Source organism: Topomyia yanbarensis, chromosome 1, assembly GCF_030247195.1.
Source record: "Topomyia yanbarensis strain Yona2022 chromosome 1, ASM3024719v1, whole genome shotgun sequence".
Taxonomy (NCBI): Eukaryota; Metazoa; Arthropoda; class Insecta; order Diptera; family Culicidae; genus Topomyia; species Topomyia yanbarensis.
Genome location: NC_080670.1, coordinates 56,104,469 through 56,132,173, shown reverse-complemented (window position 1 = coordinate 56,132,173; position 27,705 = coordinate 56,104,469). Strand labels below are relative to the sequence as shown.

General features: G+C 45.6%; 1 protein-coding gene across 10 annotated transcripts in view; it reads left to right on the top strand.

Moving 5' to 3' along the window:
• Nucleotides 1-27,705, top strand: part of LOC131677661 (alpha-1,6-mannosyl-glycoprotein 2-beta-N-acetylglucosaminyltransferase) — a 216,088-nt gene that overhangs the window by 85,440 nt on the left and 102,943 nt on the right. For all 10 annotated transcript variants that reach the window (XM_058957575.1, XM_058957572.1, XM_058957573.1 and 7 more), the window contains one exon: nucleotides 25,292-25,876. In XM_058957575.1, coding sequence (XP_058813558.1) covers nucleotides 25,870-25,876 — 7 coding nt within the window. In that variant the 5' untranslated portion in view covers nucleotides 25,292-25,869. The remainder of the gene's footprint in view (nucleotides 1-25,291; nucleotides 25,877-27,705) is intronic.

Genomic DNA, 27,705 nt, shown 5'->3' with positions numbered 1-27,705 from the left:
ATAGGCAATCAGTTTCAATTCTAACAAAAGATTTCGACTCCAGTAAATTGTTTTCCGTTTTACGGTATTTATCTTCGTCGCTTTCAAGCGAAAAACTTGCATCTAGAAGGATTTTCGACAATATTGAAACCTTGCGGCTCCATCAAGCGTTTACTCTCGCATGGAGGCGCATGGTTGCTCGAGAAACTAAAACCACTCAACGATATATCCGCTCCTGGTCCATCATCTGTAAGCTATTCTCCATAGCAGATGCCTAAATTATTCGCAGCCTTCGGAGAAAATTGAAAAGTCCAAAGTTCACTGCTGTCGTTTAGTGCCTGACAGACACAGCTTTTCGTCCCGGTTACTCACTAGGCAATAGGCTAACCATAGAGGAGCTTAACTTGACGGAACCAAGTGGCTAGCTACTATGAAACAATTCAAGAAAAAATAACTTTTACTGTTCGGCTGAATACTTGTGAGTTGGGAAAAGTTGATTCTACTGGATGGAAATAGGCGCTCCCTGGCGTTGTCATCTGCTGCTGCCGTCCATCCGAAGCGGAAGCGACTGATGGCATGAGTTTTACTTGTATCGGTGCAGTGTTATATTCTGGTACTTTTTCAGCTTAACAGCTTGTTTGAAAAAAAAAGATGGAACAGGAGCAGCAGCATATGATGAGTGACGGTTCCGGGAAAAATGCGAAGCAAGCGTTTCGAAACTACAGTGACAAAATGTTACGAACTTGTAGTGGGCAAGTTTGGCTTGTGACCCGTTGATGGAAAGTCCGCAGTAAAAGTTGCCGCAGCTAGGTTATTGCCATATGGTGTCTTCCTCGAGTGATATTTACCCCTTTCATGTCCAGCATTTTTGCAGCGAATAGTCAAAGACAGTCTAAATTGATGAGTATTATCAGTTCTCAATAATAGAGGAAGATAAATCAGAATTTGATTTTTCACCACTAACTGAAACTGTTCCCGGCAGCACTGCTCTAACGAAATCCTATCAAACTAATAGCAATAATTTCAGATCTATGTATTATTATTCTGTAAGTTCTCAAATGAATGGTAATAGTCACAGTAACTAGTTTTATCAATTTTTGTGTAAACATCTCGCCTAAACAAAACTTATAGCAGTTTAAAAATGTTGCTGTTTCAAAACCATATGGGTATGAAGAGATTCTCAAATGTAGGTATAAGTGTCTGTTGGGCGTAAGGATATTCTTGATAGCGATTGTTTGGTGATCCAATAGCTAAGTGTAGGACCATTCCAGCACATGTTAATCCTCTACCGAGATTTATTGCACATATCACCAAGTAATAATACAAAAGAGTGACCGTTTTGGGGCAGAATAAATATGATCTGCTTGGCAAACATAATCGAATCAACTTGCAACAATGTTGCTCCTTTATTTCTCCGAAAACAAATAACTTTTTTTACATCCAACTGCTTTTAAACGTTTACCCTTACAGTTAAAACTTTTCCGTACAAGTTAATATCGACAACAGTTTGTGTAGTTTCGTGGATTGGAAAATTGCTCAATTCTTCCTTTGGCATGCCTTCTTCGCATCCATACCAACCAACTAGCTATCATGATGTAATAAACTTTTATTCTCCGCCGGCAAGTCGAAGCAGGCGGTCTCATTCATCAAATCCTAGCAACCACCATCGTATCGCGTCGCCATTAAACAGCTGAGAAGTCTAGTTTAGTATCAGTATAAAAAGTTTTTTGGAGATTCACAAACGGTTGGATTCATTTCGATCAGTAATGATAAAATGACCCAGTCTGATTTCTAAAGAAATCAAGTTACAACGAATTCGAACCGATCACGTATTGTTCAAATCTGAAATCTGTTTAACATGTCCTCCTTTTAAAGGAAATTATGTTCATTCACACTTAATAAATTTTATATAACGTCGACTACAATTAGAGATATTTTAATGACCGAAATGGAACTGGCACTGAACCAACTTTTTTTTTCTGAACAAAACATTCATTATTCATCCAAGTGACAAACAAACTCAATCGTACTTTAAGTGAATTAGTGCACGGCAAGATGTTATAACTATGTTGCGGCGGGGCTAGGGCGGCAGCAAATGAAGAGAAAACAAGAAATGCTTTCCACGTTGGTTGGCTGCCTCAATAGTACCTACTACCAACCATATCATTCATCGTTAGCAGCCATAGTCTCTTTCTTCCCGAGTTGACGGACCAAGTTTTTCCCCCATTTGATCATTTTCAATTTCTCGTAGTTTTTCCTACCTTTCCAGACTCCCCAGCCCCACGGTGGCATCCGTTTTTATTACACCATTTTATAGTCACTTTTTTATTACATATTCATGAAAATCCTGTCATTCTCCGATTCTCGCTTTCCTCCATCCGGTTGTTGGCATGCAGTCGCTTGAACCGGCGGCTAGATACTGGGGAGTTGTGTTTTAATCTGACGGTCGGTGGAAGCGTTCGGGAGGAGCGGATCCGGAAGTGGAGTCTGTGGAGCAAAAGTAACTTCCACTAAGTGCATCTTCGTCGTTTGTATGTAGAACAGCGCTACACCCCCGAGGAGGTCGAGAAGCGGTGGGTAAATTTCGCACGTGTTGCGAGGACAATGCCGTTTTATATATAAAATGGTAGAAACGTGTAAGTTTTATGTTTGCATTTTCTTTCCAACTGTTTTTATAGTTTTTCTCCCAGTGTGCGACTCTGCGAAGCAAAATATTTGTCACCCATTGCACCGGGAAGTATTTTTAGTTTAAGTATCTCCGTTCGTGTTCCGGTATACGTTGCGGCACGATGGAAGCATCGCGAATCTTCGTCAATCAAACTGTACAGGACTTTTGGAATATTAAATGTTCGAATCTATTTATGAAGCACTGCAAAAGTGTGCATTCGTGCATAACAATTTCCGTCAAAATGTAATTAAAATATGTAAATAGTAGCCCGTCTCAACGCATCCATGAAATCTTTTTGTTCATCTTACTTCAATGATAGTAGCAAACAGAACAAAAAAGACAGAAGTTAGAAGACAGAAGACGGAAGACGGCAGACGGAAAACGGGAGACGGAAGACGGAAGGCGGAAGACGGAAAACGGAAGATGGAAGACGGAAGACGGGAAACGGAAGGCGGAAAACGGAAGACGGACAACGGAAAAAGAAAGACGGAAGACTGACGACGGGAGACGGAAGACTGACGACGGGAGACGGAAGGCGGAAAACGGACAACGGAAAAAGAAAAACGGAAGACTGACGACGGAAAGCGGAAGACTAAAGACGGAAGCTAGTGACGAGTATTAAATTGGCCGTAACAGCTGCTGCGAGCAGAAGGCGCTCTTGATGAATGCTGAGTCAGTCAAAAAAGCTCTGATGGAAGCCGCAGGACACGCAACGGCAGAAACTGAGGTAACACCGAAAAATCTTCTTCTTCTTGTTCTAGTTATTTTCCGTCGGCCTATTTCCACTACGAGGCCAAACATCGACGACAGAGAGGTGACTCAGCTGTCTGGACTAGATATCGACCCATCAACTCATGGACCGGCTTTACTTCCCCCTTCCCCGAAGAAAGACGAGACCACGGAAAAATTTCAACGACCTCGACTGGGATTGAACCCAAATCAATTAGGGTGAATGGTGGTCACACTTAGCACTCAACCATCGGCACCGTCCACCGAAGAGTCACAGCAATGCTCGCTTGGAGAAAAGAATGAAGGAAACGCCGGGGGAGAAACAGGACCGGAAAAAACAAAAGAACGAGCTGGAGTGTACCAGCGACAAAAGGAACGTATGGAAAGACAGTGACTGGTAAGCTGAATCAAGAGCTTGGCATATCGCGAGCTCGTTGCTACATATTTGGGCAGCGATGCGCCTTGTCGCAGAAAGCCGCATTCGGGTGAAAGGGTATAGACGAAAAACGACCGTAGAAGAACTGAGGGATGCACTGATCGAACAGTGCAACCTAGATGCACCAGCGACAATCCGGATTAGGAAATCGTATGGATGCACTCAAACGGCGACGATTCCACTACCGGTGGTCGTTGTTAACAAGCTGACGGAGACTGCAAAGATAAAAGACTGATAATCGGTGTGTTCGTTGAGAATCGCTCCATGAGATACCAAGCAGAAGGAGCAATGATTCAGGTGATTGAACTTCGGACATCAAGCGAGGAACTGCAGGGACCCGGACAGGTCTACGTTGTGTTGAAAATGCGGAAAAAGGGACACGTTTCTAGAGACTGCACGAAGCAACCAAGGTTCATGATGGTAATGAGCACACGACGGGCGGTTCCATACGCCTTGCGTACAAAAAGGCGGCAATCCAAGAGATGGGCGGTTTCCCTCTTCAAGAGGTGGTGGATAGCACACACGAAGCTATTGTGCTTCCCCACAGTGGACACCAGAGCAGTACAAGCAGATACTGGACGTACTGAGCGACTCGTCAACCGCATGAACGCCGGTTGTTATATGAGAAAACTTTAACGCTTGGTCCGTGAAGTAGGCTGACTAACGCAAGAGGTTACAGCTTGTTGGATGCCGTGACGAAGCTGTATGTAAGGCTGTACAACGAATGTTCCGCTCATTCCGTAAAGACGGTCGAGAACCCATCATCTACATAACATTCTGCAAACCTTCGCTGATAGATAACATGAGTGAGCAGTACACACATAACGACCACAATGCGATCCACTACACCATTGGCCGGCGGAATTGAACGGTAACGCCGAGAGTGAGGACTGACTAGCGGAAGTGGAAAATAGAGGACTTCGACAAGAACCTTTTTGTGGAATCACTTCGTGCTGACAGCGTCACTCCAATTCAGAGGGCCGATGAGCTGTCGGAAATAGTAGCGAGGGCATGTGATGTAACAATGCCGAGGAAAATGGAGCCGAGCAACTATCGGCGTACTGGTGGAACGAAAGGCACAGCATTCTCCGTGCTGCCTGGCTTAAGCCAGAAGACGCGTTCAGAGAACAAGATCTGAGGTAGTTAGAGAAGAGTGTAAGATAACATTCCGGGCGGCCAGTAGAACTAAGCAAGTCCGGTATCCCCTGGGGCGTGTCGTTATCACCAGGATCAAGGGTCCAATGACACCAGTCGAAATGTGCACCAACAAACTGAAAATTATCGTGGAGGATCTTTTCTCGAAGCACGACCCAACGGCATGGCCGCCTACACTATACGTTGATGTAGACGGTAGAAATGCTGGTGAAAATCGAGTCTCCAACGGCGAGCTCTTTGCAGTGGCAAAAAGGGCTGAAAGCGAAGAAAATTCCCGGACCGAATGCTATCCCCAACGTGGCGCTGAAGACCGCAATCCTGGCGTTTCCGGACATGTTTAGAATAGTCCTACAGAAATGCCTTGACGATGATTACTTCCCGGATAAATGGAAGATCCAGAAGCTGATGTTGCTGTCAAAACCAGGGAAACCACCAGGAGATCCAGCATCGTATCGGCCTATATGCCTGCTGGATACTCTTGGTAAACTTCAGGAAAGGTTAATCCTCAACAGGCTGACGACCTACGCTGAAAGTGAGAAGGGACTATCGCAGACGCAGTTCGGGTCCCGGAAAGGGTTATCAATGGTGGACGCCATCTGCACAGTCATCGCGAGCACTGGAACTGCTCAGGGGAGTACAGATCGTCGGCTTTGCAGATGATGTTGCCCTGACGATAACAGACGAGATCCTTGAGGAGGTGGAGATGTTGATGGCAGAGATAATAGGCATCGTGAAAACCTGGATGGCTGACATCAAGTTGCAGCTGGCACACCACAAAACGGAAAAAGGAAGGTGGAGAAGTGAACTTTCATTTGACGCAGTTTTAGTCCGGGTACGAATGCTTTCGGAAGTACCTGCGTCGGTTTGGACATGCTTTGTCACCCCGTTGCCCGGAGTGTGTGCACGTGCAGAAGACACCGGAACACATCGTCTTCGAATGCACTAGGTTCGAAGAAATTCGAAGGGGTGACTGCTGATAATATCGTCGAAGAGACGTGCCAGGATGAGCATATCTGAAATGCTTTCAACAGAGTGGTTACGAGTGTACTCTCCGAGCTGCAGAGAAAGTTGCGAATGGATCAATAAAGTAGCGCTGCCTGCTAGAAAGCTGTTTGTGAAACCTGAAATCCGGTTTCGGGAGAAATTCTAGGTCCTAGAAGCTAGGTCCACCGCCGGAGACCAGTTGAGTAGTAAGCGACGTAGCTCCGGGTTTTGTTCATCAGGGTGCCAGCAAAATGGTCAGCAGGCTGCACTGGAATCGCCGGTCCGACCTTAACACCTTAACGGGTTGCTCGTGAGTAGGCTAGATCCGCCATGGATTGGAGTAAGTAGATCGCGTTGAACAGCTAGCAGTGGGTCGTTGGTGTACCAGTGAACCGGAAGCTACGTTTCATCCAGAATCGCTGGACAGACTTCAGCACCTACTGGCTGGCCCGTGGCTATAACCACCGCCGAGACTAGATCTAGTAGATCAGGACGAAGCGAGGAGCTAAATTGCTCACGATAACGAATATCGGTACCAAGAGAAATCTACCTCCAGGGAACAGGGTAGATTCACCTCCATGGACTATCTGACTGTATAGTAATAAAACTGAGAGCTGATTGGCTCGCGAAACAGACATCGCTACTGAGAGAATTGCCGCTGCCAGGGAACTTTTAGTCGGATCAGGGTAGTTCATCATCGGATAGTATCCGAGTAGATCTCGATAAAGATGGAAGCTCAATGGCTCAAGAAAGCGGGTATCGGTGTCGGGAGAAATTCCTCCGTCGGGTAAATCTCAGTCAGGGTACAGTGAGTTCGCCGCTAGGGACCAACCAAGTGAATCGTGTTAAGGCTGAGAGCTGAATAACTCACGGAAACAGGAGCTAAACGGGACACTGAGACGAGAGCTACATGGCGATAGATGGAGATAAAAATCAAGCGAATAGTTAAATAACTCAGAGTTCGAGCCATTTCATGAATCAAGTGAGGCGCCAAGGTAGCTGCGGAAAACTCGAATTACGACAGATGACAGACGATGACAGAAGATAGAAGACAGCAGACTAAGAATAGAAAACACAAGACAATGTCCTGGAAACAAAAGACAAAAGACAGAAGTCAGAGACCAGAAGATAGAGACAAGAGACAGAGAACAGATGACACATATAATTGATTCCAGGGGCAGTTGAACACAATCCTGAGATCTCCATGCGTAATCTGATCAAAACACATCGCCATGTTGTTCTTCAAGATGTTTCTTAAAATTAAATTAAATTAAATCAGAGCGGACTAATTCGCAAAGTCATGAAAAATGAGATAATGATAGCACTTGATAAAGAATTTCTTCAGCTACATTCGCCTTTTACCAGATTTGAAATATGTTACAATAAGCAAGAATAATGGCAAAAAATTATTTCAAATTATAAGGATGCTGCGATCCAAACTTTAAACTCGTTGTTCTCGAAATCAACACAATGTCACTTAGTCCGGTCTGACTTAAAACCGATCAAATAATGCCAAAGCTTCAGATGAATTTATTTGTTATTTAAAATTGTGCAAGTTAAATTCAAATGTATGTTCGATTGAAAATAGAATTTAAAATTCAGGAATTCTCTTCCCAAAGAATTTACGAAATTCCGGAATTCAACCATATTCATCATTGAATGCAGTCATCCTACCCTAACACAACTATTGATGTTCTTACTCGCATTCAATATCCATGTGTTTCAACAGAATTGATTACTTCTAACAATCCCGCACCCAGGCACCGCGAGGCAATCACCTACTGCTATTTAATCCGGCAGCAATTGTTACAGCTGTAACATTTCTCTTCCGGTGGAAACTATCCCGCATAGTTCGAAATTGCGAACAACGACCGCAGGCCGCTTGAAAAGGAATAACAATGGGTTTCATCTATTCGTTCGGTCGGACAACAGCAAAAAATACACTCGTATGAGCATGTTGTATGCTTTCGGCTTAGTGGGTGGATGTGCCGGCCCAAAACGGAATTCTCGGCTGCTTTCCTCATCCGGTGTAAGTTTGAGCGGTACGATGCCACACACAGGAAAGTTATGATTTTCTACATTCCATTTCGACTGCTCCTCCGCAGCCTGGTTCCAGATGGCAAGGTTTGACCTCAAACAACTGACCATCTAGGATACTCGGATGCTGATGGCATACCGTACGATTCAGTATGACCAGAAAATAAAAGGGGTAAGGAGACGAAGGGTGAAGGATTGGTTACTCGCAATGAAACGGCCCGCGGTTGAGAACTATTCGGAATTCCATCGCAGTAAGCCGTTGAAATTGCATTTAGTTTCCTGTTGAATGTTCGTTAAAAAAAACGCTCATAATGGTTTGATCAAAGTGACTGGGATAACTGGGACAATCGGTATGTTAAACTTCAGCATGAGCTATTATTCTGGGTAGTTTTCTGCTCATTTGAGATATGTATTTTTCATACATAACATGAACATATTGCTAGGACTACATTCTAATCGAAGTGATCAGGCCGGTGTTTCATGATTTTCAATTCTTTCACTCGGTTAAGCAACGTAAGTAACAATCCAAATGGTAATTGGTTTTAGCAAGATTTTGTGCAGTTTTATCAAAGCAGAACTGAGTAAATATTATTTTATTATTACCTTCAACAAGGACACGTAGTTTTATACGGGTTTTAAGAGCACTTCAAAAACACTTGACCATACTTCCATAAATCACCATTTTCACAACAGTAATTTAACTTATAAAAAGTATTAAAAGCCCTTCTTGAAACTGCATAACATGTGGACCATAAAATGAATGCTTAAAATGCACGTATTTCACAATTAACATGGTATTTTGACTCGGGGTTGTGGTTTCCAATCAAAAGCAAGCAAATGACATTACTCTTACGACGTGTCTACCTACCCGAACACAAAATAGAGATAAATGACGTCGAAACGGATTCGAGTTTGTGGATATACTGCAGCACGGGGTTGGCTGTTTCGAAGACCAGGGGGTCCAGCTCCAGCCAGTGAAGATAACGATTGAACTACAAGCATTGCATTCAGGATCAGTAGTTACATAGAACGGGAAAAAATCTATGTCCAGTCTGACTCGTATCGGTTGGCTTTCACCATGACTGTGACAAACTCTTTTACTCTCTTGGTTAAGGCTCGGGAAGAATGTGAATTTGATGATCCCCAAGAGGGGATAGGAAGCTATAGGAATGCTCTTTCACCTGAGATTTCTTGTAAAGGTCAAAAGGTTTCTCTTAAACGGCCACCAAATATAATAGATCGAGAAAGCGCCGCCACAAAACCGAAGCCACCAGTGCTGGACTGGTGATTTTCTCTGACATCGTGGACTTAATATTTACATCTTTTAACATCCTATTCAAAGTCTTTTGATAACTTTTTTTTCCTACAGTGAAAACAGTTTATAAGTAGCTGGCTGCGAAATGGCGTCTCCTTGCAGCAATCGTATCCTTCGACGGTTAATTCAACGAACGATGTCACGGATTTGATTACTGTTCTACTTTCGAATTACAGAAGGATCATTCCGGAAATCAATTCGATTAAACGATTACTAAATATTTCACAATGTGACGCATTTACATTATGCTAAACATGGCTCACTTCCGACTTATACCTTACTCTACGAACTTAGTGATATCTTCATTATGACTATATTGAACAGGAGAAAATGATATGGATTCCTACACCACCAGCACCTCTAAGCTCGTTAGATATATCTCTCTACTCAACATCGCTAGGGTTGGATTAAATGTGGAAGGTAATTCCTGATCCCTCCAGTAGCGACCATCTGCTGATCGAAATCACAAGACCACCGAAATTTTCATATAACTTCACATGAAACATTGATTGGACGAGCTACTCGTCCGCGATATCCGTTAAAACCGAGTCCATACAAGAGCTTCCTCCGGAGGAGAAGTGAACGTTTCAAGCTGGCTTGATTCTCGATAGTGTGTGATTCAAGCTCAGATGAAATACGTACCAGTAATGAGCACCCGCGTACGGTCTTCTACCCTGTGGTGGGATATAGAATGCTCACGCGGAAAACCCTTTCGCGTTTCAAGAATTTGTTAAGGTTAGAACGCCAAACTACTTGAGAAAGTTGGCGACATTAGAAAACAAAATGAACAACTTGATGAAAGCCAAAAAACACAACTATTGGCTCAGGTTCGTTGACGGGTTAACAAGAGAAACATCAATGAGGACTCTTTGGCACACTGCCCGACATATGCGCAACCGAAACAATACCGACAAAAACGTCGAATATTCCAACTGTGCCGGCACAGAAGATCTACTGCGTCGAGCCTCCTCACGATACCGCGAACGAATCACAGTTTTCGATGGTGGAGCTCTTATTTGGTTTTTCTATCTTGCAAAAACATTTGTTGAATTTATTAAACAATTTCCTTGTGAATAACATTGTCCCTTAAGACTGGAGCCAAGTGAAAGTGATCGTCATTCGAATATCGGGAAAATGATTCTGCTTCAGTCTAGGTTGTAGAACTAGCTGCTATTCCGTAAACCTTTGGGATCATCGAAACCTTGCCCACAGATCATTACTTCATCATTTCGGACAACCTTCATTCTATTAAGACAATTCACTCAACGAAACCAGCTAACTTTCTGCGGCTTATCTAAAAAATCATACCAGTCATAGTAAAGTACTATGCTTTGCTTAATTCCGTAAAATGAGAAGGTGGATTCCTTAGCTAAGGTGGGCGCGATAGAAGCAAACATCTACGAAAAATCAAGCTGCTTCAATGAATTTTTCTGTATATCTCGCCAGAGGACACTTGAAAATTAGCAGACCTCGTGGAACAACGACGAACTCGATCGCTGGCTACACACCATTATCCCGAAGATGTCGATGAAACCTTGGCTTTTTTTTACGATGGAGAAGACTGTTTACGTACTAACCCAGTACACGTGCTATTGGTAGGTGTCCAAGCTACCACATGGAGTGTACTGGGGGCGAGTCGGGCTCGAATGGTGACGCTGCCACTAATACCGACTAAACTCCATTGGGCTCAGCCATCGTTCCCCCCAGGAACTACATCTCGGTATTACTTCAGGGGGGATGCCACTCTATTATACCCCTGTCACTCCTCCTGGCATCCCGTGTGGGAAATTTTTCTTAAGCCCCACTTCTGACATACCATGCGAGGCTGACTTGTGTGCTCACCTTTTTCATTCCTTGCTAGGCTTACTTTTGTGCTAGCCTCTACCATACCATGTGAGGCTGAATTTTGTGCTCACCCTTAACATACCGTGTGCGACTGACTTGGATGCTCAGCCTTTCACTCCTCTGCCACGCCACGAGACATCGATAGCTAAGTCCCAGGATACTACGCTACGACCTTCCCATCTTGGCATGAGGCAGTCCACTTATACGCCTATACACTCGCTCTTCTGCCTTGCTTCGGGGTGGCTAGGTTTACCCTTTACGCGGTTGCCAGTCGCTGCGCCAAACCTGCCTCAGCATGAACAGACCATTCACTCCCTTTTTTGCGCTCGGCCTTTTTCGCTTCAACTAACCAATCACTAGTTAGTCGTGCCCGTCGTCTGTTGCTCGGTTCGCCAAATTACCTGTAGCCTACAGGCAATCTGGGTGGTAGCAGCCGAGACTGCGTTCCACTTCTCCACCGATTAACACGAATGATGCTGGGTCATTAGGCCGAAGGCCGTTAGGCCGAAGGTCATTTGGCCGAAGGGCATTAGGCCGAATGGTCATTAGGCCGAATGGACATTCATCCGAATGCAAAAGGCTGAACGGCCATTAGAACAAATAAACCAAAGAGTGATAGATGAAGTGTTTGGAACGGAAAAGAATGATCAGTTTTCAATGAAGGGTGATTTATTTAGATTTTTTTAACTTAAAATTATAACGTTTAGCATATTTACACCCCATTTCTCGCTACTGATTTATTGACTGCATGGAATAAAAAATAAAATGGACGCCTAATGTGGCTACGCCACATCGCTTCAACCCGGATGATGTCCGACATCGCTACCGCTCCGTCGGACTTAAATTAATTGATAGCCCATATGTTTGAATAATCCGGGCAAACGAGTAGATCACAAGCTCGCTTGCGAGGGGCCGCCGCTTCCGGCGGTGGGACGTCGGCCACCTCGTCCGGCGGATCCTCAGCAGCTTTACGCTGCTTCGGATCCTTGGCCTCGGTTATGCGGCAAAGCCGCATCACACAGGCTTCGCTGTATGCGGTAGAAAGTTCAAAAAGTAAATAAATAAATATGCGTGTTTCTGGTGAAATATTTGACCCGACAGTGTTTTTGTTCATGCCTTCTAAAAAAATTGCAACTTAGTGGCATGTACAATGACAACTTCTAGAATAAGTTATCCGCTTTAATTGCCGTAATCGAATTAAAGAGATTGAACTTTAGTAAAATGTTTTATGAATGTGAATTGCCATCTAGGACTTCCGTAATTTTACTAGCTGGATAGAGATCGTGGAATGATAGGATATAATTTGAAAGAACAGCTCATATTAAAAAGAAGGATAAAATATCAGTGATTTAAATTAATTGAGTTAAAGAAATAATTAGAGATTTTGAGAGAGAATGTAGAACAAAATAGAAAAGTAAGAGATAGTGGAAGAGGGTGAGACAAAATGGTAGAGAAGGAATATGAAAGAAGAAAATTGGATTGTTTCCATTCCACAAGACTTTATAAAGCATTATTGATTGATAGAACAGATTATTTTAATTACAGACAGATTTTATGTGCTTAGCATCCTTCTGCCTAATGGCCGGACATTGTTGCCGACGTAATGTAAAAAATAAATTATTATAGCGCCTAACGTGGCTACCCCGCATCGCTTCAATCCATGTGCTCGGACCTCAAATGAAAAAAAATATATTTATGATATCCATACAATGGAAGCAATACGAGATTCGTTCAACCGAGATACGAAAATTTAGCTCATACCGAGAAGCTCCGAAAGCTGTACGGGATAGGTTTCGGATCCTTTTTTTTCGGATCCTTTTCTCTCCTCTCTATTAAGCACCCGACCTAAAGTCCATTCGGCCCAATGATCATTTGGCCTAAGGACTATTCGGCCTAATGACCATTCGGCCTAATGATCATTCGGCCTAATGATCATTCGGCCTAATGACCATTCGGCCTAATGTCCATTCGGCCTAATGACCTTCGGCCGAATAACCTTCGGCTTTACGGCCTTCGGCCTTCGGCCTAATGGCCGGACACCGACACGAATAAGGTTATCAGGGGTTGTGTCCCAGCCACAGACGTCAAGCATTGCTCTTCTTTCGACTTCGAACCGAAGACAGACGAACAGTATGTGTTCGGCAGTTTCGTCTACACCTGGGCAGTCCGGGCAGGCTGGGACCTCCGGAGGTACTGTCGGAAACAGCCATGGCCTGACAGGAATTGTGTCAGGTGGAAGTGAACTTCCCCATGGGGTCTTCCCACCCAGCTCGATATGTTAGGTATCAGCCGGTGGGTCCACCTACCTTTCGAGGAGTTATCCCACTCACGCTGCCATCTGGCGACCGAGGTCACCCTGGTGCGCTCGCGGGCTCCTCTATTTCCATGTAGCTCGAAACACTCCTCATCTTCCCGAATGACCAGCCCGACTGGCATCATGCTCGCTATCACGCAGGATGCATCGTGTGATACCGTGCGGTATGCAGATATCACTCTGAGGCACATCACGCGGTAGGTGCTCTCCAGTTTCTGTAGGTAACTGGTTACCCTCAGTGCTCTTGAGGATAGATACGGCAACGCCTGCCAGTAACCTACGTCTACTGGCGCACACCTTTGAGCTGTTGGACATCATCCTCGATAGTGCCGCAACAGCAGTCGACGCTCTCTTGCAGCATAGTCCACATGGCTGCCGAAGGTCAGCTTGTCGTCTATAATGACTCCGAGAGACTTCAGGCTCCGCTGTGAGGTGATCATGACTTCTCTCACATAGATAACTGCATGTTGTGCCGACTTGCGGTTGTTGACGATAACTACCTCCGTCTTATGATGAGCGAACTCCAGGCCTCTCGCGCTCATCCATTCCTCCACCGTGTTTATCGCGTGTTCTGCAGTTAGTTCTACCTCGGGGATTGACTCCCCGTAGACCTCCAAGGTTACGTTGTCGCCAAACCGACGATCTTGACCCCAGGAGGGAACTTCAGTCTCAGAACCCCGTCATACATGAGGTTCCATAGCACCGGGCCTAGGATCGAGCCCTGCGGGACTCCGGCGGTGATCGGAACCCTTTTCTGACCGGCACCGGTCTCGTATAGCAGTACGCGGTTCTGGTAGTTTTTTTTTTTTTTTTGCAATGGAGAAGACCTTTATGTCCTAGCCCAGTACACGTGCTAACGGTAGGGTCCAATCTACCACACTGGGTGCACTGGGGGCGTGTCGGACTCGAATGGTGACCAGCCATTAATACCGACTAAACTCCATTGGGCTCCGCCATCATTCCTCCCAGGAACTACCTCTCGGTGTTACTTCTGGGGGGATGGCTGTACTGAATGTACTCATTCACTCTCACTCACGCGATCATACATCCTGTATGAGGCTTACTTGGGTGCTCTCTCAATCACACTTTGATTCACTCTCAAACACTCCCACATGAGGCTGACTTTTGTGCTCACCTTTTACGTTCCATGCGAGGCTGACTTGTGTGCTCACCTTACTCATTCCTTGCTAGGCTTACTTTTGTGCTCGCCCTACCCATCCATGTGAGGCTGACTTGGGTGCTCACCCTATCACCTGATTCACTCTCAATCGTGCCACTCTATTGTACCTTTGTCACTCCCCCTGGCATCCCATGTGGGACATTTTTCTTAGGCCCCACTTCTGACATACCATGCGAGGCTGACTTGTGTGCTCACCTTTTTCACTCCTTGCTAGGCTGACTTTTGTGCTAGCCTCTACCAACCTGTGAGGCTGACTTTTATGCTCACCCTTAACATGCAGTGTGAGACTGACTTGGATGCTCACCCTTTCACTCCTCTGCCACGCCATGAGGCATCGATAGCTTAGTTCCAACATACTACGCTACGACCCTCCCGTCTTGGCATGAGGCAGTCCACTTATACGCCTATACACTCACTCTTCTGTCTTGCTTCGGGGTGGCTGGGTTTACCCCTTACGCGGTTGCCATTCGCTGCGCCAAACCTGCCTCGGCATGAACAGACCATTCACTCCCTTTTTTTGCGCTTGGCCTTTTTTGCTCCAGCTAACCAATCACTAGTTAGCCGTGCCCGCCGTCTGTTGCTCGGTTCGCCAGATTACCTGTAGCCTACTGGCAATCTGGATGGTAGCAGCCGAGACTGCGTTCCACTTCTCCACCGTTTGACACATCCGCTGAATAAGGGTATCCGGGGTTGTGTCCCAGCCACAGACGTCAAGCATTGCTCTTCTTTCGACGTCGAACCGATGACATACGAACAGTATGTGTTCGGCAGTTTCATCTACACCTGGGCAGTCCGGGCAGACTGGGACCTCCGCGTGCCCGAACCTGTGGAGGTACTGACGGAAACAGCCATGGCCTGACAGGAATTGTGTCAGGTGGAAGTGAACTTCCCCATGGGGTCTTCCCACCCAGCTCGATATGCTAGGTATCAGCCGGTGGGTCCACCTACCTTTCGAGGAGTTGTCCCACTCACGCTGCCATCTGGCGACCGAGGTCACCCTGGTGCGCTCGCGGGCTCCCCTATTTCCACGTAGCTCAAAGCACTCCTCATCTTCCCGAATGACCAGCCCGACTGGCATCATGCTCGCTATCACGCAGGATGCATCGTGTGATACCGTGCGGTAGGCAGATATCACTCTGAGGCACATCACGCGGTAGGTGCTCTCCAGTTTCTGTAGGTAACTGGTTACCCTCAGTGCTCTTGACCATGACGGGCCGCCGTACCTGAGGATAGATACGGCAACGCCTGCCAGTAACCTACGTCTACTGGCGCACACCTTTGAGCTGTTGGACATCATTCTCGATAGTGCCGCAACATAGTATTGGGCAATATGTTAAAAAGTATCGATACTGGCATATCGATATTTGTAAAACTAAAATATCGATACACTAGAAGTATCGAGAATAAATTATCGATAATCTCGGTATCGATTTTAAAATCCATATTTTTTATTATATTTTATTTTGTCTCGTCTTATCGGATTTCGGAATTGGGATTTGCATTTACTAATTTGAGCTAGCATTCAGAAGAAAAAACGCCGAAGGAAACATCCGGGGAAATCGTTCTACAGTCGTGATTCGCTGGTTGGGCCACAGCCTTGTCCAACTAACGAATTAGATTCGCTAGTTGGATCGACTGACAAATGTCAAAAACTCTACAAAAGAGATGTTGGCAGTGTAAATGCATCAGTTCACATATCTAAATATTGTCAGAGTGATTGTCAAAGTAAATTTGACACGAGATGTTGACATTCAGATGCTTTTTTAGTTGGACAATGGTCCAACTAGCGGAGGTTCAACTAAAAAGCGGTTCTAGTCTAGTCTACACATACACAGCCAATACATGTAGGGAGCCTGGAAAATTGCAGACGTTCGTCCACAATTTTTCTTGTCATTATTAATGTTTGAGGCACATATTGAATATGACACAAGCATTAAAGCGGCCAGGCCAACTGTGCAGCGTATAAAATAAAGATGACTCAAAATTATACGGCAATCAAATTATTCATTCAATGCATAATTTAATCGACGGATTATTTTGAACCTAGAATAAGGAAGAAACGTGGACAACCGCACACAACCGTTTCAATTTGATGGGGGTTTGATAAATCGTTGGGAGTGACTTTGCTAAGAGGGTTAATATCACTCCTTTGGTCCTAGGTTCTTGGGATGGGACAGAGGTATTTAGCCCTGCCCTGACTAATGAGCCAGGGTTATAGCGCCCTTGCTCGCTCTGAGGTCCAACTAAAAAGCGGTTCAGTTAAAAAGTGTCCAACCAGCGAATCACGACTGTACTTTGGATAAAAATAAAAAGCATACTCATTCTGATTTATTTTTCAACACTTCGAACTCGAAGCCCAAAAAAGTTACACGGAGTTCCAAGCCACAAAATTAGTCGTAATACTAGTTTGAGTTTGATCCATTCTACAACAGATTGCAAAAATCATAAATCCCATAAATAAACCCAAGTTTATAGATGTGCTTAGATTCCACAAGATTGAACATCGGTTAATAATAATGAACATGAAAATTCAATTTTTCCGTGACAATTTTTTTGTCCTCAAAATACCCTGTATTTATACAAAGCATAACTAATTTTCGAGTATTGGTAATATTCCAGCGGAACAAGGGCATTGAAGGAAAAAATAAGAATCTGGCAACATTTTTGACAGAATTTGAGTTTTTTGTGTTTAAATAGTTGTGCTAATTGTTCCTTTTCGTTATAATAACAGTATCGAAAAAAATATCGGGACAGCAGTATCGATACCACAAAATATCGACCCGATGAATATCGATTTAAAATCTCGATTTTCTGGCCCTAAAGTATCGATATTCCTTGTATCGATATCGTATCGCCCAACACTACCGCAACAGCAGTCGACGCTCTCTTGCACGTATAGTCGACATGGCTGCCGAAGGTCAGCTTGTCGTCTATAATGACTCCGAGAGACTTCAGACTTCGCTGTGAAGTGATCGCGACTTCTCCCACATGGATAACTGCATGTTGTGCCGACTTGCGGTTGTTGACGATAACTACCTCCGTCTTATGATGAGCGAGCTCCAGGCCTCTCGCGCTCATCCATTCCTCCACCGTGCTAATCGCGTGTTCTGCGGTTAGTTCTACCTCAGGAATTGACTCCCCGTAGACCTCCAAGGTTACGTCGTCGGTAAAGCCGACGATCTTGACCCCAGGAGGGAACTTCAGTCTCAGAACCCCGTCATACATAAGGTTCCATAGCACCGGGCCTAGGATCGAGCCCTGCGGGACTCCGGCGGTAATCGGAACCCTTTTCTGACCGGCATCGGTCTCGTATAGCAGTACGCGGTTTTGGAAGTAACTTTCCAGGATCCGGTACAGACCCACCGGTAGGCTAAGCCGGTGTAACGAGAGCGCGATGGCATCCCAGCTTGCGCTGTTGAATGCGTTCTTCACGTCCAGTGTCACTAACGCACAGTATCGAATACCTCGCCTTTTTCGTTGGATCGCTATCTCGGCAGTATTTATCACTGAGTTGAGAGCGTCCACTGTGGACTTACCCTTCCGAAAGCCAAACTGGTTGCTTGACAGACCGTCCGTACCTTCCGCGTACGGGGTGAGCCTGTTGAGGATGATCCTCTCAAGCAGTTTGCCAGTCGTGTCTATCAGACAGATTGGTCTGTACGCCGATGGGTCGCCTGGCGGCTTCCCGGGCTTCGGCAACAGCACCAATTTCTGCCTTTTCCATCTATCGGGGAAACGGGACTCGTCAAGGCATCTCTGCATAGCTTGCTTGAACATGTTCGGGTTCGCTATGATCGCTGCCTTGAGAGCGTTGTTTGGAACTCCATCCGGCCCTGGAGCTTTGTTCATTGCTAGGGATTTAACCACTGCGAGTAGTTCTTCATTCGTCACTGGAGCCACCATTTCGACCGTGCCCGCACTGTCTCGTAGTGCAGGTGGCCAGGGGCTTGTGGCTCGAGACGGGAAGAGTACTTCGATAATCGTTGCCAACCGGTCCGGAGACCGTTCTGGGGGTGAGGAGCCCCCTTTGGTCTTGGCCATCACAATCCGGTAGGCGTCACCCCACGGATTCGCGTTGGCACTCTCACACAGGTTGTCGAAACACGCTCTCTTGCTGCTTTTAATAGCCTTGTTAAGGGCTAATTTCGCAGCTCGAAACGCTTCACGGCGGTTCTCTCTTGCATCCTCGGTGCGAGCTCTTTGCATCCTACGTCTAGCTCTGAGACAGGCTGACCGTAGAGCTGCAATCTCGGCACTCCACCAGTATACCGGGCATCTACCGTTTCTTGGCAGTGTTTTTCTCGGCATAGTGGCGTCGCACGCGCGTGATAGAACAGCTACCAGCGCATCCCCGCTTAGACTGTCGGTGTTGGCCTCCAGTCCCAGGGCCGCGGTGAAAGCTTCGCTGTCGAAGTGATTGGACTTCCACCCGCGTACCTGACAGGGATCTCCCGCCCTCGGATGCTGCACACCATAGTTGATCTTAAAGCGGGTTGCTAAATGATCGCTATGGGTGTAGCCTTCGTCTACCCTCCATTCCATGCCTGGAGCCAGACTCGGGCTGGCAAAGGTCAAATCAATCCACGCCTCCACTCCGTTTCTACGGAATGTACTAGCGGAGCCATCATTAGCTAGCACAGTATCGAGTTTCGCAAACGCTTCCATTAGCGCTTGACCCCTGCTATTTGTACAGCGGCTGCCCCACTCCACTGCCCAAGCGTTGAAGTCTCCCGCTATTACTACCGGTTTCCGGCCCACGAGGTCCGACGAGAGCCTGTCGATCATCTGGTAGAACTGTTCTATTGGCCACCTTGGTGGGGCATAGCAGCTGCAATAGAACACACCATTGATCTTGGCAATCGCCACACCCTCGGCGGAGGGGTGTATTACCTCTTGAACCGGGAACCTTCCCGTTGTACAGATTGCCACCATTCCAGACCCGTCCGACACCCAATTGCTGTTGCCGGCAGGGATGCTGTACGGGTCTGATAAGAGGGCGACATCTGTCCTCGACTCCGAGACCGACTGCCACAGCAGCTGTTGGGCTGCTGCACAATGGTTAAGATTTAGCTGTGTGACTCTCACGGCTTCTTCTTATTTAACTCGCCGAAGGGACACGAAGGTCCGCCCATAGCATGTTTATGGGCTTGCTTCTTAGCGGTGAAGATAAGGCACTTATATGCCTTAGTGCACCCCCGCTCTTTATGCCCCTCCTCGCCGCAGCGACGACATAGCTTGCTCCTATCTATGCCTTTGCATTCGTATGCTTTGTGGCCGGATTCAAGGCACCGATAGCACCTATCCACTGAAGGCGGCTGGGGTATACTAATAGGGCATACCGACCAGCCGATCTTCAGCTTCCCTTTCTCGGTTACCTTTTTGGCATCCGCATTCAGTAGCCTGAGGTAGGCTACTTGGGTGCCAGAGGGTCCGTCTCTCAATCGCACAGAGGCCCGCTCGATTGTGACGCCGCAGTGCTCCTTGACGGCTGCGACGACGTCTTCTGCGGTCGTGAACTCGTCCAAGTGCTTGCACTGGAGAGTTGTTTCCGCACCTAGCGACCTGATTTGGGCGCCCTCACCAAGGACCTCTTGGGCCAAGGCCTTATATACTGCACTTGATTGTGCACCTCGCTTCAGCACCAGGAGCATCTCTCCCGTGTTGGTGCGTCTTACGCTACGCACATCCTGCCCAAGGGCCGAGAGGCTTTCGGCCGCCTTCATCGATTTAAGGACATCGGCGTATTTGTCCTTGTCGGTTTTTAACCACAAGGCTTCGCCTCTGTCCTTGGCCTTCCTCGCAAGCCGCGGTACCTCCGGTTTCGGTGCCGGCTTTTTCTTGGTGACCAGCGTCCAGGGGTTTGAGCCCCCCTGCCCCGGTCGTGCCGGGTTGCTGGTACCATCGCTCTCCACAGCGAGGTCACTCTCGCCCTCGCTTACCTCACCCAGGCGGCGTTTGACCTTGACGGTTGCACGCCGAGTGGTGTCGGTTTTGGCACCCTCGCCTGGCGACTTCCTAGGGCGCTTCGCATTCGATGCCGTCTTGCGATTGCCCTTTCCTTTTCCCTTCGAGGGGAACTCGGTCGCCGCTCCGATCGACGTGGCTGCTCCGTAGAAGGTAAAGGCCACTGTCTGTGAACCTCTATCGACCTTCTCTCTTTCCTCCCTATTGGAGGCCACTGTCTGGGTTTCTCTGTCGGGCCTCTCCCGACATTCCACCCTCTCAACATATGCCTGCTGTTCCTGTCTTGCGACACGAACAGCTTTCCGGAGCTCCAGGAGGCTCAACTTCAACTCCTTGGCTATATTCTGCTTTGCGCTAGCGAAGTCGATTATAGAATCGAGTTGCTTCGCTACTTTGCGCATCGCAGATATTGGCCCCTCCGATGCATTGGTAGGTTCTGGTAGTAGCTTTCCAGGATCCGGTACAGACCCACCGGTAGGCTAAGCCGGTGTAACGAGAGCGCGATGGCATCCCAGCTTGCGCTGATGAATGCGTTCTTCACGTCCAGTGTCACTAACGCACAGTATCGAATGCCTCGCCTTTTTCGTTGGATCGCTATCTCGGCAGTCTTTGTCACTGAGTTGAGAGCGTCCACTGTGGACTTACCCTTCCGAAAGCCAAACTAGTTGCTTGACAGGCCGTCCGTACCTTCTGCGTACGGGGTTAGCCTGTTGAGGATGATCCTCTCAAGCAGTTTTCCAGTCGTGTCGATCAGACAGATTGGTCTGTACGCCGATGGGTCGCGTGGCGGCTTCCCGGGCTTCGGCAACAGTACCAATTTCTGCCTTTTCCATCTATCGGGGAAACGGCACTCGTCAAGGCATCTCTGCATAGCTAGCCTGAACATGTTCAGGTTCGCTATGATCGCTGCCTTGAGAGCACTGTTTGGAACTCCGTCCGGCCCTGGAGCTTTGTTCATTGCTACGGATTTAGCCACTGCGAGTAGTTCTTCATTCGTCACCGGAGCCACCGTTTCGGCCGTGCCCGCACTGTCTCGTAGTGCAGGTGGCCAGGGGCTTGTGGCTCGAGACGGGAAGAGTACTTCGATAATCGTCGCCAACCGGTCTTGGCCATCACGATTCTGTAGGCGTCACCCCACGGATTCGCGTTGGCACTCTCACACAGGTTGTCGAAACACGCTCTCTTGTTGCTTTTAATGGCCTTGTTAAGGGCCAATTTCGCAGCATCGATATGTATTGGGATTTCATTCGTGTGATGTCTCGGATCATGACAAATCATTGCACATTGGATGCGTATCTTCGGCATATTGGACAAGTGGAAAGCGGACTCTGCGCTTGTGCAAATTGTTTTATCATGACATATCTTCATCTACATCTTGTCTGGACGTGCACCGAATATTGTGTCGACAGGTCTCATTTGTAGGATCACTCTTCAGACCCGAAAACGATCACCCAACGTTCCAGTTCCATCTACCTCTTCCTAAAATCAATCAATCTCAGAATTTAGTCTCTCTCATTCTCATTTTCTCGTCTTCAACTTTATTACTCTATTTGCATAAAGCCGAAAACGATCTGAAGGTCTGACCCCTTTTGAAGGGTTCGCAGCGTATCTGAGGAGGATTACCCGACGTCCAGCTAGATACTGTCGTGGCAGTCCAAGGCCAAGTTATTAACGTCATTAATTCTCTTTTTCTATTTTTTGGCAATCCTGACGATGTATCCCAACATTCGGGATGCTTTGCTAACTGTATAGGAAACGTGCTGTTTAAAAGTAAGTTCGCTTAACAAACAGCCCCTTTTCCGCTACAGAGCCAGGATTAGCCGGAAAGTGCGTCTCAATACAGCTGGAAATATTTGAGATGACTACGTTTAAATTGTCTGCAGCCTCGCATAACTTTGTTGTGCCCACGATGAAAGCAGCAGAATCACAGTTTTTGCTGAGAATACTCCTCCGCTATTGAAGCTGAAGCTGCTTCGATTGATGTTCCTGAAAACTCTGTGGACTTGAGTACATTTTCAATCATTCCCGATATGATTGTTGCCGCTGTGAATAGGTTGAAAAAATCGTACTCAGCGGGACCGGACAGCATTCCAGCTGTCGTTCACCGGTCGCTGTATTGCTTCTGTGGTCGAACCTTTCTGCAACATTTTAACAAATCGGCGAATTTCCGGTGATTTGGAAACATGTTCCCTGTTTATAAGAGCGGTGATCGTCGAAGTGTCAGAGACTACCGGGGCATAACTAGCCTGTCTGCTGCATCCAAGATATTTGGAATTGTGGTAAGCACTTTCGTACTCTTGTACTCGAAAAGTTTCATTTCTACCGATCAACATGGGTTTATGCCCGAACGAGCATTCGTCCGAATTGACCACCGAATATTATTAACAAAAATGTTACGGCTGGGCGCATCACGAAATTTTGTTAAATGGCTGAATTCTTACTTGAGTGACAGAGTCCTACGTGTGCAGTTTGGCTACGAACAAATCTGAAGTCCCTCAAGGCAGCAACATGAGACCCCTACTCTTTGTATTATTCTTCAACGATGCTGTTAGGTTTGGGGTACAAACTGGTTTGATGATTTGAATCTGTACCTCGTAGTCCGATTCATCGACGACTGCATTTGTCTTCAAGAGCTTCTGGATGCATTCGTTTGCTGTTGTCGTAGAAACTGGCCAATTATTACATCGCAAAATGCCAAGTTATAACTTATCACCGCATGTTCCGTCCGATACGTTACGACTTACGTTCCGTTACAAATCGCTGGGCAACGGCTCACTAGAGTTTTTTGCGTCAGCGATCTCGGCGTTTTGTTGGATGCGAAGTTAACTTTCAATCAGTATCGTTCAGCTTTAATCTCTAAAGCAACCCGAAATCTCGTCTTCATTTCTAAAATCAGCCGAGATTTCAAGGATCCGCAATCTATGACGGCGGGTGCAGAAGAGATTTGTCCGACTCGCACTACGAGACCTTCCATGGCGAAAGCCTCTAGATCGTCCACCGTATCCTGTTCAATGTCGCTTGATCGGTCTCGATACACTGGAACAACGCAGAAAGCTTCAGCAAGTAGTATTCGTAGCAAATCTTCTCGACATTGAAATGGACTCCCCAAAGATCCTGCTCTTACTTGATTTTCGTGCCTCACAACGTTCTCTACGCTCATCTGGCTTACTACAACCTAGATTCAACCGTACGACGTTTGGATTCAAAGAACTGATAACTGCATGTATTTGAACTTTCTCCACGGTCGAGGATCTGTTCGAGTTTGGTGAACTATCGCACAATTTCGTACAGAAAGTTTCGCGGTCTACAATTTTCCTGCTATTCATCAAGCCCGTTTTTTCCAGATGAATTATTTTAATAAATAAATGAATAAATAAATACGTCACACAGCCAGTACAGATCATGTTGAAACAGACAACAGATCTAGTGGGGATCGCAGCAATAATATCTACAAGATGACGACACGAATGAACTCATGATGAATGAAGTTCATGTTTGACAATTCTCGGTGGTTTGTTTACTTTGCCAGTTGCGTGAGTGCGAGTGCAATGGATCCTCATCTGTGACATTCGAACTCACGTAACTTCCATGCAAACAATCCACCGAAAATTGTCAAACGAAGTTCATCAGGCTCATTTGGTGGGGTTATATCGGTTGGTGTAAAACCTAATACCAGGTCTACACGTACCGTGGAAAATCAATCAACAATGGACGCGGTATACAACTTTCCCATACCCATTAACGGAATAATCGCATGACTTGCATCTCATAATTACTTTCTACCCGTCCTAGGTTCGGCTTTTCGATTTCGTCTCACTATGCGCCAGTTGCAATGTGGGATGGCGTAGTGAGTGCGTGAATTTTTTATTATTTTATTTTATGCTTATTATGGGTTTGAAAATGAGAAAATTATCCAGATATGCCGGTACAAGTTCCTATGAAAGGCGTAAAGCGAATGAATCGAGAATTATATCAACCAACATTAATCCTATACATGCAAACTGTGCTAAAATATTTGATTTCCATAGCTTTGTTAGTAAATTCCTTGCGTTGCAAAAAATGTGTTCCCCCTTACGAACAAATGGTGCTACTCGGGAAGCTTAAAACCCCTTAAAGATGTAAATACAGTGCAAGTTTTGAATCCGGAATTGAGATGCTAAAATACCAGTATCCTTTTGTAGCTTATGTTGTGAACATAGAGTGCACAGTCCCACTACCGCTTGGATGTGGATTGAGGTAGCAATTTAATTAAGTGCGGTATTCCTACATAGCACGTAATCCTGGCTGCCAGTGTGGGCTGTGTTCCTTGTTCTTTGAACGATGCGGTCGTTTTGTATCAAAATAAGAATCTAGGTAGCCGTGGTTGAAAATGCATAACTGATTGCGTCTCTATTGAAAATTGAACCACAAATCGAAAAACAATAAACGTTATTGTTCGATATAATTAAACGAACTGAAGACTAGCAGTTGTGTTAGGTACAAGAACTTCTTGAAGCAGGTATTTCTAAATACAGCAATGTCCATTTTCCCATAAAAACCAGAAGATGAGATTACATCAAATGTGATTCAACTTCAAAATGCAATAACAACAATCGAGAACTGCATTCATCGACACCCTTTTTCCAGCTCTTATCCTGAACAGAGCATCAGATACTTATCCACGTTTCATTTTTCTCCACTTGCAGATGATACCCACTCCTCGACAGCTCTACTCACAGCCACAGCCGGGGCAAACGTTCGGTTTCACATGTGCATCACACAGACATCCGAGGCCTGATCACCAGTACTAGCAACGAAGACGACAACGAAACTTCCGACCCCGGGAAGTGTGAATAAACGGCTGCGTAGCACAAACTTTGCACCGCACACATCCCTTCTCTCCCCCTACACCAAGCAGCCAGTCGATGTTCCGTCGCCCCGGATCAACGCCATGTGGCTTCTTTGTGGCGAAACTGCGTCCTCCACGGTGAACCGAGCTGGGGACAAAAACGCAAACATTCAGAATCTGAGAACTCTTCAAGACTAAACTCGAGGCTCCGATTTCCGGCACGAGATTGTTGAATAAGTGTAATTTTGGCCCCGTCCGGCTTTTTCTTCCGGGTGCTAAACATTGCGTTAGAGTGAAAAGTTTGCGAAAGTGTGTGCTTAAAATTATAAGTAGCAGGATTGAAAAAAAAAGTCGCCCACGTCGTCGAAGAACGAACGCCAGCAGGGAGAAGAGAAAAAGTAGCAAAAGCAGCACAAATTCCGGTGTGGTTATATAATGAGAGGTGAGTGATTTTCCTGGTTGAATCTCTATAAACACGCTTCTTTCAAATAGAAAAAGTTTTATATCGTAGCCCGCGGTTACCAGCCTCCGCGTTTTATCTTGATAACGCTCTCATAAATCCATTTAAAGTATGCTTTAATATCACTGTTAATGCGATAATGGTTTTGTTGAAAATCCGATGCGATGTCGTTTTTTTTATATTACCTATTTTTCGAAATGACGCGATGCGTAAACGGGATTCCGGCTCTTTTCGGTAAGAACCGGTACCGCAGTGCACAAGCGATCAGTGGGTAAAATAGTGATACTCGTGTATCGAAAAAAAAGTCAAATTAAACGATAAAATTGGTGAACTTTATATATAGTTAACAATAATTCTCAAGCTGGTGCGGAGCGGTACCACACTGAGTTGCTAGGATGATGTGAAAGCGACTATAGAGGATACGCCTGCTATTTGCCACAGATCAGCGACGATACGACAACAATTAATATATTTTGTTCAGTACAACGGGAATAAATGCCATTAAACTGCTACGGCCACTGGCCCTTTTGCAAGGTTATTCATATTCCTCATTAAAAGTTTGGCCTATCGAAAGTACCAGTACTTAGTTTAATTTCATTATTATTATTGTTTATTGGGGCTTTAACCTATAGGTCATTCGCCAAAGTTAAATTTTATTCAAATTAAAAAAACGAATATTTTTGCAAAATCGCTTTCTCAGTTTCATAGAAACAGCAGGGAGAGATATGTGATAATAGGCCGACAGTGACAAAGATCGTAGAATAAACTAAATCAATTATTATCGAGAAGATAACCCCATGCTGTACAAATTACAGACTTTCTACATATGTCCGAGTCAGACCTCGATCCAAGTGAACGCCAAGTAGCAATCTCTCGATCTAGTGTTCATTTTCTGGAGAAGGAAACAATGTATTTATTCTTGACATCATGAGTAAAGTTGACGAAAAAACTACTTTGATCTAATACTGCAGTCGTTGACTTTAAATTTTGTACCGTCTGAAAAAGGAAATGGAGCTTAGGCTTAAAGATGTCATCTATCTTCAGTGTCATCATCTCCGCAATGCAGTATTGATATCACTCAACACGTTAGCTCAAGCCGAGCGTTTCGTTTTGCAGAACAACCAAAAATACGTTGCTGAAAATGACAACGTTGGAATTGAGATTCGTGTAAATAGAGAATAGCTATATAGAGGTAAGGCTACATTACTTATCGCTGCCTACCCCACTTGAGCTAATTGCAAAATGCATGTCGCTATATGGAGAACTAAAATCCGTTATACCTGATACTTGGAGAAACTTGATAAATGTGCTCTTGTGGTAAGGTTGCGGGTCAAAAAAATCAAAGTCAAAGTCCCTCCTACTGGACTATAAAACTTAACACTCACGAAAGTACTATTAAACAAACTACGTTATACACCCATGAGAGCCAAACTTCTACGTTCAAGTACTGTAATCAAATAGCTTACCATGCACAACCGTGCGGGGAAAATGCAGAGGAGAATGCATCTCAACCGATTGCCAACTCATTTACGGCAAACAAACCCAAAACATTGTTTTCAATACCAATACTTGAACCACAGACGATTTTAAAATTTGTGGCAGCTGCTCAGGCCATAGTGACAATAGCACCCCAAAATCAAATAAAAGCAACATCGACGACATCAGGGTTGTTTATATATTTTTGGTCTCTAACCTTAGCAAACTATGTATTCTGCCACATCTTGTGTGGTGAATAGTTCAACGTTTGGTGTGACGAATAGTATATTTTCATAACATGGCATAGCAACAATAATAACAAATATCCTTTTGAA